Source organism: Salminus brasiliensis, chromosome 8 (assembly GCF_030463535.1).
Source record: "Salminus brasiliensis chromosome 8, fSalBra1.hap2, whole genome shotgun sequence".
In the NCBI taxonomy this organism is placed as follows: domain Eukaryota; kingdom Metazoa; phylum Chordata; class Actinopteri; order Characiformes; family Bryconidae; genus Salminus; species Salminus brasiliensis.
In genome coordinates this window covers 36,843,460-36,859,260 of record NC_132885.1, presented here as the reverse complement: position 1 = coordinate 36,859,260, position 15,801 = coordinate 36,843,460, and the positions used below count along the sequence as shown (strand labels likewise).

General features: G+C 41.0%; 1 protein-coding gene across 1 annotated transcript in view; it reads left to right on the top strand.

Moving 5' to 3' along the window:
- The window catches only part of dnah7 (dynein, axonemal, heavy chain 7), a 160,696-nt gene that overhangs the window by 51,248 nt on the left and 93,647 nt on the right, over nucleotides 1-15,801 (top strand). Inside the window, exons 29-31 of the mRNA XM_072686501.1 lie at nucleotides 1,138-1,236; nucleotides 2,951-3,199; nucleotides 13,642-13,791. Coding sequence (XP_072542602.1) covers nucleotides 1,138-1,236; nucleotides 2,951-3,199; nucleotides 13,642-13,791 — 498 coding nt within the window. The remainder of the gene's footprint in view (nucleotides 1-1,137; nucleotides 1,237-2,950; nucleotides 3,200-13,641; nucleotides 13,792-15,801) is intronic.

The window sequence follows — 15,801 nt, the reverse complement described above, 5'->3', positions numbered from 1 at the left end:
TACTGTTTTGGTATCATATCTTATTATTTTAGCCAAGATTATGCTTCAATATATATTTTACCAACTATATGCAAGTTTCTCACCTGTAGGTTAGAATATTCCCATTTTATTCCCAGTATTTCCAGTTAAAACTGATCCCTGATCATCCGACTTTCCACGCTATTCCATGTGTTATGTTTACCTTCCTTTATCTGCTTCCCCCCTACATGTGAATGTTTGTTATGCTCCCCCGGACAGTTCTAGAGAAATTACAATCACCATAATTTTGGTTTCTTTCTGTACCATAGACAACTAGTACCAAAATTCTAAAACGGGATGGTATCGACTTTGTACTGAAGTATCGGTTCTTAGGATATCCCTAATCATGTCTGACTCAAACTCAGCCAAAGTGTCATGTGGCGGAAGCAGAGCAAAGACACTGCTAACCAGATACACACTGAGAGTCAGTGCATCACTCAACCAAGTATCAGAACACAGCAGAACCAGCAAAGACCACCATCACATAACACATAAGGCAGTTGGTCAATCTGTATATAGGACAATGGCAATACATCAAGCATGGCCACACATTTGAAATGGCATCACTTTGGTGAGCCAGAGGAGAGCAAAAGTTATTTTGGTCTCCCCTTTTTCCCTTTTTTGCTGATAAAAAAATGGTCAGTTCAAGATCAACCCTATCAGTAACTAAAAGCCACAGAGATTGGCCTACTTATAAAATCAGAAATGAGTGTGAGATGGTTTTAGGAGACAAAAAAGAAATTGTCCTTGAAAGTGGTCCTCATCTCCCTCTGCTGTTTTCCCATTTAAATGGCATTGTGTCCTTTATACCGCTTCCCCAAAATGAATGCATCAATACCAATTTTTGCACCATCACACTCGGGACTGCACCCTTTTGCTTGTCGCGAAATTACTTTTGGAGGGAAAATATGTGCTCTCGGCCTCCTGGGCTCCACTCGCAAATGACAGTGATGGCGACGAATGAGCGAAAATATGTGCCAGTGCAGAAGGAGTGTTTGAATTAGTCTTTCCCCAAAGAGATCAAAGAGCTGTATGCCAAGTCTTTCAGTCAGAATCTAACCTCAGTATGGATGTGTGTGTCTGTGTCTCTCTCTCTCTCTCTCGCTTGCTCTTTCTCAGTTGAAGTTTCCAGAGGAAAATGAGGACATTCTGTTGCTGAGGTCCATCATCGATGTTAACCTTCCAAAATTTCTGGCCCATGATCTGCCACTGTTTGAGGTAAAAACAAAAGAAAAAACAAAAACCACACACACACACACACACACACACACACACACACACACACACATATTAAGGCCACCCATGGTTGAAGTAAATTACGGTGAATTACTGTGTAACAACAGTACACATCAAGGTCTAGGATATATATTTATATTCTGTGTTAAAGCATCTCAAAAAAATGACAAGGCTTGTGGTGAGCGCCTACTGATGATGGTCTAAAGAGGGAGAACCAAAGCACTGCCAACAGAGTATTGGGTGCCATAAAAACAAGGGCAATGAAGGATATCCCATCTTGTCCAAACTAACCAAAGGGCACCTGTGGCGAAATCAGGAGGAATGTGTCACAACACACAGTACATCACCCCCTTTTGTGTATAGGACTGGACAGCATGCCAGTGCTCTTACAACACATAAGTGTCTAAACTGGACCTTGGAGCGATGGCAAAAGGTCGCCTGGTTCAGTGAGCCCTGTTTTGTTGTACCGAACTGTCCAGGCGCTGTTTACTTGTAGAATGCATTGGAACAACAAGTCTGATCTGTGGTGACTCCATCTGACAATAAATCTGCTGTATGCTGTTTGAACTGAGAAGAGCAGATGGGAAATGACCAGGATGGGCCAGAACGGATCCGAACTAAATTGTAGAAGGACGAAAAACTTCAAGAATAAACTGCATCATCGTCCTGTACCTTTTTGCCAGGGGAAAAATTCCAGCAGGGCCATTGCTTTAGATATATCTGGAATTATAAAGAGTGGAGTAGATGATTTCACAGAAAGTTGCTCAACACTGAACTAAGTTATAAAACCGTTAATATAGTCATTTTATTGTTATATCCATACTTTTGACAGAATGCCTCACATTTTAAAAAGGGGTGATTGAATCTCAAGCCAGGTGAAAAACACAAAAGACAATTATCATGTAATAAACTGTCTAAACAGGTCATTGTTGGATAAAATAACAGTTATTACTATGAAAAGTGGTTCCAAACCTTTTAGGTGTACAAGTGTGCTTTACTAAATATGACAGTGCTATTGTATATTTTTTTCAGAATACTTTTAATATCTATGTTGTAGTTGGACTTTTAACATTATCAATGTGGAAGGTATAGAGGCTGCATCCCAGTTGCGTACTACACACTAAAACTACACAATAAAGACTATACTATATATTAATCTAAATAATACAGGTTAGTACAAAAATTATTGACGAAACCTGTCTTCTGCTAACAAGTCATTAAGTGTTGCTATGGCAACATAGGTCACTGCAAGTTGCATCGATATCAGTCATTGTTTCTAATAATTATTCCATACGTGAGCATCTCCTCCCTTTCTGTTTCGCATTACATTGTGGGATAACGGTGTCCATCGTAACCAAGACTTGTTCCGAGTATGTATCTTAACTTTTGAAGTATACTTAACTTTAACCGTATCTATACTACATACTTCACACTCAAAAACTAGTTTAGTATTAGTAATTAGCACGCAATTGAGATTCACACTAGGACAAGTCAGTCATGAGCACAGTCAATAATGAGCAACTTCAGTAACTCAAGATGCTTTTTGGAACTCCATTCCATCATTTGTGAAAGTGCAGGACAATATAAGATGCATTCCTAGCAACGGTATGTTTGTGTGTGGTGACCATCAGACTTCTGATCAAATCCCTCCCTTCTTTGCTGCTTGTTTCGCTTTCATTTCACTGATCTTTCCCAGGGTATCACCTCTGATCTTTTCCCTGGCGTCAGGCTCCCCAAACCAGACTACCGTCTTCTGCTGGAGGCCATCAAGGAGAACAGTGACAGGATGAACCTGCAGGTGACAGACTTCTTCGCTGAGAAGATCCTGCAGGTCTTTGAGATGATGATTGTGCGCCATGGCTTCATGCTGGTGGGAGAGCCTTTTGGAGGGAAAACAAGTGCCTATCGAGTGCTGGCTGCTGCATTACACGATATCTGTGAGAAGGTAACCTTTCATGCTGTAGAACATCTGCAAAAGGTGTCATTATTTCAAAGCAAATACAAAAGGTTAAGTTGCCTCAAAAGTTATTTTCAATAAGGCTCCAAGTGGCTCAGCAGACTATGTCGCTGCACCTATGGCCAGAGGATCGAGAGTTTGAATCCCAGGTAATGCTGCTTCGCCATCAGCACCTGGAGCCAGAGAAAGCGCAACTGACCAACTTGTGGGTAGATGGCGCTCTCTTCCCTCATCACTCTGGCTGGTACAGGCCAGATGGCTTATCATATTTCCTCCAAGCACACCGGCTGCCTCGTGATGCTGCATTAGCAGCAGTTGACAAAATGGCTGATTTCACATGTATCGAAGATGTTATGGGATGGGATGGGGGGGGCCAAAGTGTAGAGCTCTTGGATTATTTTGTTTGTTTATTATTTATTTGTTGGATAATGCATATGTATAATACACATAGAACTAGCAAAGTAAACACAGCTTAAGTTTAACTGTTTAAGGTGCAGCAGGCGGGATTGAACCAGCAATCCCCAAAACGAGAGGGCTATGCTTCATTTCTGCACTACTAAGGAAGTAGGAGAAGAGGTAAACCACCCAAAGAGGTGGTGGGGGGGAAAAAGGCATGCACAAACAAAAGAGAATATTAGTACAGACAAACGATAAACACAAAACCACCTTCACTCTTTCAACAGAAATACTTTGTATGAACAAAGTTCACTAAATTAAAGACTAACTGAGCTTCTTTTAGCTTTGCTCACACTGATATTGGCTTTTAGTTTTAGGTACAAACTTTTCTACTGAGGGAAGTTTTGTTTTCCCCTTTGATGTTTGTTTGACAGTCACAGGATCGCTTTTCTTTCACAACAAGCTTCCTTACATCCCCATACCAGTTGCTCCTCTACAAAGGTGCTGCATTGGATGGCTGAGAAACTCTGGGAGTTTGAGTACAAAAGTGGTAGCAATGATCCTCAAAACACTCCACAGACACAGTTTGGCACAGAATGCTTACAAACTAGGCTGCACAGTTTCTCAGCACGGTTAGCTAACCATACTTGAGGCCAAAGAACAGTTTAGAGGGAGGGCTAAATAAAGGATCTGCCATATCCTGGGTATTCATATTTCCAGTACAGAAAATGGCAGACACTGTACCTAATAAATACAAGAATAGTTGTTCCATTTTACCACTCAAGTGCACTGATCATTAGTGTGGCGGCAAGTTCAGGTTAGTGCACTGTAGCATAATAAAAGTTTAGCATGCTTGAGTTGCCTATGGGCCATTAGCATTAGCATGGCACAGCCGGGATTGTCCAAAATCGCTACTGCAGTCTTCATAATGGCACGGCATGGTTGCCAAGTTCCAGCATTATTTGGCATACATAATCTAGAAAAGAGCCTCTTTGGCGTGGTTTGAGATGAGTGCAGAGTACACCACCTAACTACATTAGCCATGTAGTTAGCTTGCAAGACTATAGAAAGAAACTGCTGCATAATTATGACAAGACACTGTGTACTCCATGGCCCTACTTTAGCAACAAAGCAAATGGAAAAAGAAACCATAAAGTAGCACAGAATCGCATGGCACAGCCTTAGTACCACTTGGCCCCGCATTGGAAAGGAGCCCATTAGGTGTTGCCTGTCTCTGGACCATCTAAGGGATTCAACTTAAAGAACCACCCATTGAAAGGTTATTTAGGGAGCCAAAATTTGAGAATTTGAGAGTTTTGAGAACGTGCATCATTGTCACTGTTTGGTGGAGCTTGGAGGCAGACATATACAAAGCAAACAGGCTTCAAAAAGTAACAATGTAAACACAGACTTACAAAATAATAAAACAAAACCAGAACCATCAGGCAAACCAACCTACCAAGTACTGAGAAACAGTAAACTGTTCTGCAAACAGAAGTAGGGGTACTTATACACAGGGACACACAAGGAACACCTGGGACTAATAAGGGGGCGTGGCTGGTGAGGAGACACAGGTGGGAACACTGACAAACAGGCTGGGCTAGGACTGACAAACAAACAGAGCGTGAGGTCAAACAGAGACATAGGCGTGACAATTATGAAGGGCTCACTTTTTAGGTTCTTCAAATTGATATCACCAAATTTCCATTATTCATTGGGCTTTAGTGTTTGGAGGGTAAAACTTCATTAATATCTTGAAGTTATGTTTTTAGCTTGACTGCTTATTTTTTCAGACATCAGGAAGCAGAAAATATGTCTGTAACATTCCTAGCCTTCATCATGAGCCATGTTATTCTGAACTCACTTTTTGGATTAGACCAGAGTTCAGAAACCAGGGAAAGCATTAAAGCAAGAAAAGTGTTTCATGTTAAAAGAAATCTAGTCCGTGGGGAGATTCTGATATTGATATTGCATCATATCTGTTATTGCAAGCCAAACGCTGAACATTCAACGCAGTCTGCAGCTTATACAAGGAAACCCGTGAGACCAAAGCAGCTTGCAGCTGGACCTTTCCACCTAATTCAAAAGTATAAATACAGTTATAATAGGAATAAAGGTCTGTGCATAATTCAATCCAAAACATATTGTCTGACCTGTACAGTTCCTACAAAGCAGCTGCTGTCAGTTCTGTAGGCCAGAGTTTCTCAATCCTGGTCATGGAGGCACCCTACCCCGCATATTTCCCTGTTCAACACTCCGGATTCAACTAATCAGCTCATTATTAAGCCCTTTTAGAGTTGCAGGGTGTGTAAATGCAGGGAGTCTAAAATGTGCAGGGCTGGATGTCTCCAGGACCAGAGTTGAGGAACACTGCTGTAGGCCTCTATGGCCAAGTTTACATTGCCAGATTGGAGTGGCACATTTGTGGCTTAATGTAGTGGGCCAAACCTGTTTTGATGTTCCTTTGAAAATGTCTGATGCTACATTATGTGGCAAGGATGCAGGCATTTGTGGTCATCGCAGCTGCTTAAAGGAGCCCATGATTGCTGAATTATAGTATTTATTAAGCTTGGCTCTGGGGTAAATGTCATCTATCCGTCCAAGGTGCCCAAACTTTTGCATTCCTGCTGTTTTCACTCTTTGCTCAAGTGAAACAGTAGACTTAAGTATGCTAAGCCTTGTAATGCAGTGCAGCCTTTACAGTGTAGACACACATGATCAGTGCGCTTAGAGTCATAAAACTATTTTGGTACTTTAATTAAACGTATAGTAAAATTAAACACATTTAATAAGTATTACATCTGCATTAGAACCTAATTAGAAATGTAAAATATACATAACATTATATATATTTACATTAAGTCAAGCCACTTGCTCTCACTGGAAATTGAGGGATCATTAATGAAATTAACTGGCCACAGATGTCACACCTATCAAGCTTTACAAGGTCTTGATTTGAAGACTTTTTTCAGACTTGATCACAGTAGCTCTCAGCCAACACAAAGCCACATTCAGCAGCAGAAAAAAGAAGAGTGGTAACTTTCAATATTGAGGGTATGCAACTACACATAGTTAAATATCTACACATTGAGGGTGAGTGAAGGGGAAGACACAGCCAGTATGCAAGCAAGTGGCATCAGAAGCCAGTGAGAAAAAGTTGTGAGACTAACGTAAATAGATTGTATTCCAAGCACAAACACACTATGTTATTGACCCAGCACAGCTAACCTAGTTACTGGTTTTGGAAACAGCTGAGTAATATGTGGGAAATGTTCAGTTTTACATACGGCAGACTTCATTTATTTGGGTAGAATCATTACAGTGATTACAGTGTACTTGCTGATTGTATGCGTTTTTCAAGCATGTTGACTTTTTTTAATACACTCAAATGTACAAAATTCTTTCAACACATTTAAGGAGAATTTAAGTTAAATTAAATGATTAAATTAACTAAAATTTTACTTCATAGTAATTATTTATAGTATATAGTATATAGTATAGAGAAGTATAATGATAGTTGTACTTATACTTGCAAGCATTTGATAATCATAACATTTTAAGTACATAAATATTCTAGATAAATCTCAATATGTTTTAAATACAATTAAGTGCACTTTTTGTTTTACAATGCACTTACAATTATACACCGTCATTGTTTTTCAAAGCCACTTGCTTTGCATGCCACTGTATAGTGCACCATTTGGGTGTAGAACCCAAAGGTTCAGGACTCTCACATCCTTTTAGAACCTCAGTTTGAAGTTACATTTTGCAAAAGTGCAATTGCATTTGAATGTGTTTTGTTCAGGTTTGCAGGTTTGTTCACACCAAACAGATACAGATCACTTACTCTCACAAAATGTGAAACATCAAGGTAGATCCGAGCAAAAAACATGAATTGAGAATCAAGGCTTGTAATGTAAATTCAGCCTAAAATGCTGTAAATGGCTCTGAGTGGTCCAGTGGACTAAGGCACTGCCACTGAATCCTGCCATCAAAAACAGCTGGAGCCTGAAAAGTCACAATAGGCCTTGCTCTTTCTGGGTGGGTAGATGTCTCTCTCTCTCTCTCTCCAAACATCACTTCAGCGTGATGCTGACCAGCATGTGCGTCTGCTAGCCGATGCATCAGAACTGGGTGCTTTCCTCTGAACACGTTGGTTGCCTGGTGATGCTGCATCGGTGGCAATTCGAAAAGAGGCGGTGGAGGCATGGGTCAGGCCTCACCCTCCCAGTGTCAGGGGCATTACATGTGATGGGGGAGAATACTATTGAGTCATTTGGGTAAACGGAGGAGGAAAATTGGGTAGCTGTACTGGTCATAGTGCCTTTTTCAAACCTAAGGTTGCTTTACAACAGACCAGAGAAACAACAAAACGTGTAAGGTTACTGCAAAAATTCAGTATGTTTGAACAAAAAGGTAGAGTCAAACCAGCAAAGTTCAAATCCAAGTGTCAGCTTTCATCAGGCTGCCCCACTTTCAAGTGCAGCTCACAGAGATCAGTGTAAGAAGCAGAAGCACAGCAGAGAATAACACTGAACCACAAATCAAAAGGTTTTGAGGTAGCGATGGCAGCTCTCATATAAATTATGCAAATGTTATGAATCACAATCAATAGTTCACAGTACAAACGTTAGGTTAAAGTGATATAAAGTGATTATTTTTCCCCCAGAAGCTCATCAGAACATATTGTGAGTGCTGGCTTATTGTAAATCTACATGCACTACATGAGCAAAAGTGTTGAGACACCTGCTCGTTCATTGCTTGTTCTAAAATCAAGGGTTTTTTTTTTTTTTTTTTTTTTTTTAAAGGTTATCCTGCTTTTGTTGGAGCTTTTGTTGGAGATTTTGGCTGGAGCCCACCCAGCCCACGTCTGGCATTAGGCATTGTGCCAATAGGTTCATGTTTATCTGCTAGAGAGAGTTCTATTTTATTAGTAATACTTCTCTACAGGGGCTAAACCAGGTCTGTGTGTGTGCACATGCATTTGCTCATCTGTGTTAGCAATGGGTGCAACTTAAAGTAGCTGAATTCCTTCAGTTCATTAGAAAGGACATGGATATAAATCTTACCAGAAAGTTGTGCTTCTAAAATCTACACACTATATACAAAATATATTACAGACTCTATATATTAGAGTACATTTCATATTCGAATCCTACTGTCAAGCCAGATCAGGCGATCAGGTAAATCAAGGAAACACTTGCAGAGATGGACAATGCAAGGTTTTATTAACAAAGGGTGCAAGGTAACAGGGAACAACCAAACAGGAGATTACCAGAGATACAGCAAACAAGGGGACAGGCACAACTACAAGGTACAACTTAACGTGATAAATTAAACTAGGCAAAAAAACAAACCTGGGACTGGGAGGAGGCTGAGCTGGTCAAAGGGGAGAAGCACTGAATATACAGGGTAAGGAAAACCATGAATTCCACTTTTTTAGGGGTATTGTTTTGTTTTATGGTGCATGTAACAGATGGTGAATGTTTTAAGTCAATACAAGATTGGTGCTTGGTGAGACTGTGGCAGGGCTCAAACTCCCAACCCTGGAAATGGGAGCCCAGTGCATTTCCACTACACCACCACAGCTGTGAGAGGTGGCAGTATAAACACTGTTTAAAAGCTATATAGAAAAAAGGGCGGGAAAACAAAGAAAGGAAACTCCAGGAGTGGTGTGTACTCAACCAAAGAACAATCTAAACCTTTTTCAACTCAATATTGTCTTTTTCTAGTTTTCCTTTTCACCACTGATTACAACAAACTCTCTTTTCAACTTAAACTCTTTCTTTTTAGCTCTTGCTTTTCTTCACTATTTGTAGCATGAACTCTTTTCTTTTTCAGCTCTAGCGTGGTTTTTTGTTTTTTTTTTCCTGACTGTTCACAACTTAAACCCACTGTTACCATTCGCCCCTCTACAAAGGTGCGACGGGGAATTGTGTTTGGCTGGGTGTATTTATAACCTGACACACAGGTGGGTCTGATCAGCATTGATTACCGCTGGGGATTCTGGGGCTTGGAGTTCTTTGCTCCAGCTCCACCAGCTTTCCTACTGTGCTGGCCAGGCCCCCTGCTGGTGGCTGACAGTACACGCTGCCTGAACAAAAAAAAACACTAAGCAGAGTTTCAGACTGGGCAGTGAACAAAAACACAAAGCAGAGTTTCGGACTGGGCAGTGAACAAAAACACAAAGCAGAGTTTCGGACTGGGCAGGGAACAAAAACACAAAGCAGAGTTTCGGACTGGGCAGTGAACGAAAACACAAAGCAGAGTTTCGGACTGGGCAGTGAACAAAAACACGAAGAAGAGTTTCAGACTGGGCAGTGAACAAAAACACAAAGCAGAGTTTCAGACTGGGCAGTGAACAAAAACACAAAGCAGAGTTTCGGACTGGGCAGTGAACAAAAACACGAAGCAGAGTTTCGGACTGGGCAGTGAACAAAAACACGAAGCAGAGTTTCGGACTGGGCAGGGAAGAAAACACTAAGCAGAGTTTTGGACTGGGCAGGGAAGAAAACACTAAGCAGAGTTTCGGACTGGGCAGTGAACAAAAACACGAAGCAGAGTTTCGGACTGGGCAGTGAACAAAAACACGAAGCAGAGTTTCGGACTGGGCAGTGGAAGAAAACACTAAGCAGAGTTTCGGACTGGGCAGGGAAGAAAACACTAAGCAGAGTTTCGGACTGGGCAGGGAAGAAAACACTAAGCAGAGTTTCGGACTGGGCAGTGAACAAAAACACGAAGCAGAGTTTCAGACTGGGCAGGGAAGAAAACACGAAGCAGAGTTTCGGACTGGGCAGTGAACAAAAACACGAAGCAGAGTTTCGGACTGGGCAGTGAACAAAAACACGAAGCAGAGTTTCAGACTGGGCAGGGAAGAAAACACGAAGCAGAGTTTCGGACTGGGCAGTGAACAAAAACACGAAGCAGAGTTTCGGACTGGGCAGTGAACAAAAACACGAAGCAGAGTTTCGGACTGGGCAGGGAAGAAAACACGAAGCAGAGTTTCGGACTGGGCAGTGAACAAAAACACGAAGCAGAGTTTCGGACTGGGCAGTGAACAAAAACACGAAGCAGAGTTTCGGACTGGGCAGGGAACAAAAACACGAAGCAGAGTTTCGGACTGGGCAGTGAACAAAAACACGAAGCAGAGTTTCGGACTGGGCAGTGAACAAAAACATGAAGCAGAGTTTCGGACTGGGCAGTGAACAAAAACACGAAGCAGAGTTTCAGACTGGGCAGTGAACAAAAACACGAAGCAGAGTTTCGGACTGGGCAGGGAAGAAAACACGAAGCAGAGTTTCGGACTGGGCAGTGAACAAAAACACGAAGCAGAGTTTCGGACTGGGCAGTGAACAAAAACACGAAGCAGAGTTTTGGACTGGGCAGGGAAGAAAACACGAAGCAGAGTTTCGGACTGGGCAGTGAACAAAAACATGAAGCAGAGTTTCGGACTGGGCAGGGAAGAAAACACGAAGCAGAGTTTCGGACTGGGCAGTGAACAAAAACACGAAGCAGAGTTTCGGACTGGGCAGTGAACAAAAACATGAAGCAGAGTTTTGGACTGGGCAGGGAAGAAAACACGAAGCAGAGTTTCGGACTGGGCAGTGAACAAAAACACGAAGCAGAGTTTCGGACTGGGCAGGGAACAAAAACATGAAGCAGAGTTTCGAACTGGGCAGTGAACAAAAACACGAAGCAGAGTTTCGGACTGGGCAGGGAAGAAAACACTAAGGCAGGGAATACAAAACAGACCAGAGTACAAGGCAAAACAAAGGGTCAAAGGGGCAGAGCATTTTGTTGCAACACTCAAAAAACAAACATTTTATTTTGAACATTATGTTCATCCTTAAACTTTAGCTTGATATAAAACAAATACTGGCACAAAATGTTGAACACAATAAAACAAGAAGGTATGATAATACACTATTTAAAGGACAAGGAAACCAGCAATGACAGCTGTTTGCTCAAAAGCAAACTTTCAACCAGTAAAACTTTGCCTCGCTTTCCTAGCTGTATTTGCCTCTGGTGTATAACAACTTACTGAAACACAGAAGAGAATACAGTGAAACAGTAAGGGGGATCCAGGAACAGGTGCACATCATTATCTAATTACCATCTCACTTATCACAAATGAGACTTGGTCCTGCCCCCAGTATCTGTGGCCCAACACTGCTAATGCCCTGTAGTGTTTGGCTTTTTGTGTCTCGGTTGGTTTACGTCTTCAGCAAGGTTCTTCGAAACATTTGCGCCAGAACACTAGGTGTACAAGACCCTCGCCGTAGTTTTAACCATTTTTCTACTGTTGCTTTTGAGCTCTTGTTTATCTAAGGATACAGTACATCTGGCTGGATACCTAATTAGATGCAATTTTCTTTTATTAAAACCAAGTCATCTGAACTTATAAGGCTTATATTTCAGCTGGCAATGGGTTTCATATGCCTACATAAATATAAATTAGAATTCATTCATGTATTGCTATTGTATTATTAATGTAAAAAAAAGTGTAATGTTTTCCTAAACAGGAAATTAAGGTGTACTTTTTTTTTCAGTGATAAAATGGGTCTTCTTCAATCATATGTGACTACACATGACGCTGCCTGAGAGAATATCAAGAATTTGCCAAGCTGTGCCAGGCCCTTGCTAGTATTTTAACATGGACAATTGTAAAATTAATAATATATATATTTTTAATTAGTCTGTGTGTCCAAACATTTGGTTGGTCTAGTCTGCCTGGTCTCTGTTTTGACTATAAGCGATGGGTGATGTGGAGGTTTCTGTATAATAATAAAGAACACAATTTTCTGGTTACTTTATTTAAAGTAAGTAAATAGACAGAATTTGTTACAATTCATAAAATGTCAATTTCAGTAAGATTTAATGGTTCACCCACTATATGAATACCTGTAGCAAGTTCTACAGCTTAGGTTATGGTCCCTTGTGTTAAGCTGATTACTTATTTTAAGAAATAACTCACATTCCAAACTAGATGCAGGGAGAGTGCATACTTTTACCCAATGCAATTGCACATAAGAATAAACAGACGTATTGGAAAACCTACACATTTCCCCTACAGGAGCTTTTATGACATCTCATTGTAAATCCATAGGCATTCATATGGATTAAGGCATTTGGAATATGGATAATATCCACCCTTTGCAGCTCTAACAGCGCATTTGGAACTCTGCAGTTATTGAGTCAGCAGAGCGTCTGAGACTTTTATGCACTATGCTCTCTGTAATCAGCCACTTGTTGGAGTTGCTGTGGTTCCTTAACACTTCATCTTTTCACAGTTGATTGTGGAATATCTAGGAGGGAAAGAATGTAACCAATTGTCATGGTCCAACTGCATCCCTATTCTTTCACTAATGTGTGTAATAGCAGACTGCATGGCTAGGTGCTTGATTTTTATACCACTGTGGCAATGGGACTAATGAAACACTTGAATTTAGTGACTAAGGGATGTGCCCCAATACTTTAGTCCATTTAGTGTATATTATATATCTAAATGTATTTGAATTATACCAACATTTGTCTAGGTGACTGTGGAATCAGTTTGTACCCAACATTAAAATGATTTTAATATTAACAAAAGAAATAAATAATAACAAAGGATGGGCTGACTCTGATTTTTCTGTATGTTTCCCACAATCATTTTCCACAATAATAACTAATATGAGTTATTCAGTAACTACTGTGAAACTAATGTAAGTTCTGTAGTCATTACTAAGAGAAATTGAAATTGGTTTGTCTTTCCCTTTACTTCCTTTGCCATATTTATGTAATATATATATATATGTGTGTGTGTGTGTGTGTGTGTGTGTGTGTGTGTGTGTTATTTTATTTTATTGTGAGTTTTATTCAAGAGTGGAAGCAATTTTAAACAAGCCAATTCAACTCAACATTTTTTAAATTCAGGGGCATCAGTTTACCTGATTAGCTTCCTTTTAAAAGAAGGCAAAAGACAGAAAGTGAAACACCATGTGAGTACAAAGTAAAATCAATCACATCTGATTAACATTATGATTTTTACACAGGGCCTGATGGAGGAGAATAGGGTCCAAATCACTGTTATCAACCCAAAGTCCATCACCATGGGCCAGCTCTACGGTCAGTTTGACCCAGTTTCCCATGAATGGTCAGATGGCATCCTTGCTGTCAGCTACAGAGCGTTTGCTACTTCTCAGGTGTGTAGGTTTTTGCACTGTACATAGAATCAATTGGTGTTTGTCTGTCTGCTCATCCAGCTATCTCTCAGTTACTTGTCTGACTTGCCTTTTCTTTTTCATTATGGATATCATCATTGTTTTGACACAATGTAAGGAACAATAGCCAGATTTTAATTATGTCAAAAGTAAGAAGCCAGGTTCAGTTAACCATGCTACGGTGCCTCTAATGCCGGGACAGGTTGAGTGCCTTTCTCAAGGCTGCAACGGTGGCAGTTTAGTGGATGCCGGTTTTGGACACACAGCCCTCTAATCAATAACCCATGTCTCTAACCACAGAGCCACCACTACACTTGTGTATTTACCTGTTTTGTGTATTTATGGCTTATTGTGTAAGGCATATGTTTTGTCCACCCTGTACTTCTACCCAATTCATGGGCTTTATTTACCTCAAAAATCTGCTAAATCTCTCACTCTCAGACTAGACACAAAAAAATGAGTAATTGTACCTCATGCAGGTAAACACTGGCCTTTTCTAAATTGCATATTGTGAAAGAGCATTGTTATACAAATGTCATTTCAGAATACCAAAGTAAATCATATATTAGGCATTTGTAGATTGTGTATAATTGAATCTACAGGCTTTTTAATCAGTTACTACAATAATGTAAAGGAATTCCAAAGTAAGCATGTAAACCAGTATTCTGTTCATCATTGGTCAGTTTATAAGTAAGGACCTAGGACCAGTGGCCCTTGGTCGCGGGTCATTCTCAGCACAGCAGTGCAGACATGATCACTGCTAGTGGTTGAGAGTGGTTCACCACTGGAGTGGTTAATCATTTGCTGGAATTCAGGGTGGAAGTTTAATGTCTGGGCCTAGTTGCTTGCTGTGAGCTAGGTAACATAGTAGCATAGTAGTACCAGTCCCATTCCAGCCCTGCCAGCCGAGACCTGTGGTCAGAAACTGACTTCTAACGAAGAGCTTGAGGATGACTGTCACAAATTTTACATGCATCAACAGATTAACAAAGCTGCATGAGGCTTTAGGGTAGCTGTTTCTAATAAATTGGCCAGTAAAGTTGAAGTGAAAACTGCCAAGCCAAAGCCCTGCAATTATGTTGGGTGCATTCTCTACATGGATAAAATGAAAGATGAATCAAATCAAAAGCACCAGCTTCTAAAGCGGCACACAGGCTTCACGAACAGGCTCCGGCTCGGGTCTCACTGTCACCATGGCAACCATACATGTGAATCGGTGTCATCTTTTAGGGTCAAACCGGCGTCGCTTCCAAAGCGAAGTCATAGCCAAACTCCCAAGGGACTGCAGTTTGAAGTGTGCTCCTCTCTTCCTGACTTGTTAGCAGAACGAATGGCTGTACTCGGGCAATCGTTGGCAGGAGCCATGGTTTTCCTGATACAGCACAGCTCTCCAAACAGCAGTAAAGAAAAGAACAGGCCTACATATGATAGCTGTAATTGGGGAAAAAATGAGACAATAGAAAGGATGGTGGGTATTACAGGTGGGGGGTTGTGTTTTATGAGTGTTTGTCAAGCACTTAGGCTTTGATTTGTCAGCGCCACGCTCCAGGAGACCAGAACAGGTTACCAAATCGGCAGCGTTTTGTCAGGAGTGTTTGGCTTCTTTCAGGATCTCAAAATTCGGGGTTAACTAAAAGTAGCACTGAAATAGTACCAGTGAACCTTGAGACTGTGGACTGTGGAAAAAGTCCATGGAGCTCAGTGCAGATAGATGAACAGTGGATAGTGGTTGATAGAACAGGTAGATAGTGGTTGGTGTGGTGCAACAGATAAAACCCCTAGCTGCTAGTGCGCTATTACACCATGTTGGAGACCAGGGTTCGATTCCCAGTCTGGGTGCCCTACACCAATAAGAGTAACTTAGCTGATTAGCTGGATCTGGTGTGTAGGGAGCAGGGTAAACACTAGCAGGGCAGAGGGTCCTCCAGACTAGGTTTTGAAACCACTGATTATAATTAATTCTTTATAAAATCAAATCAGGTGAGCTACCGA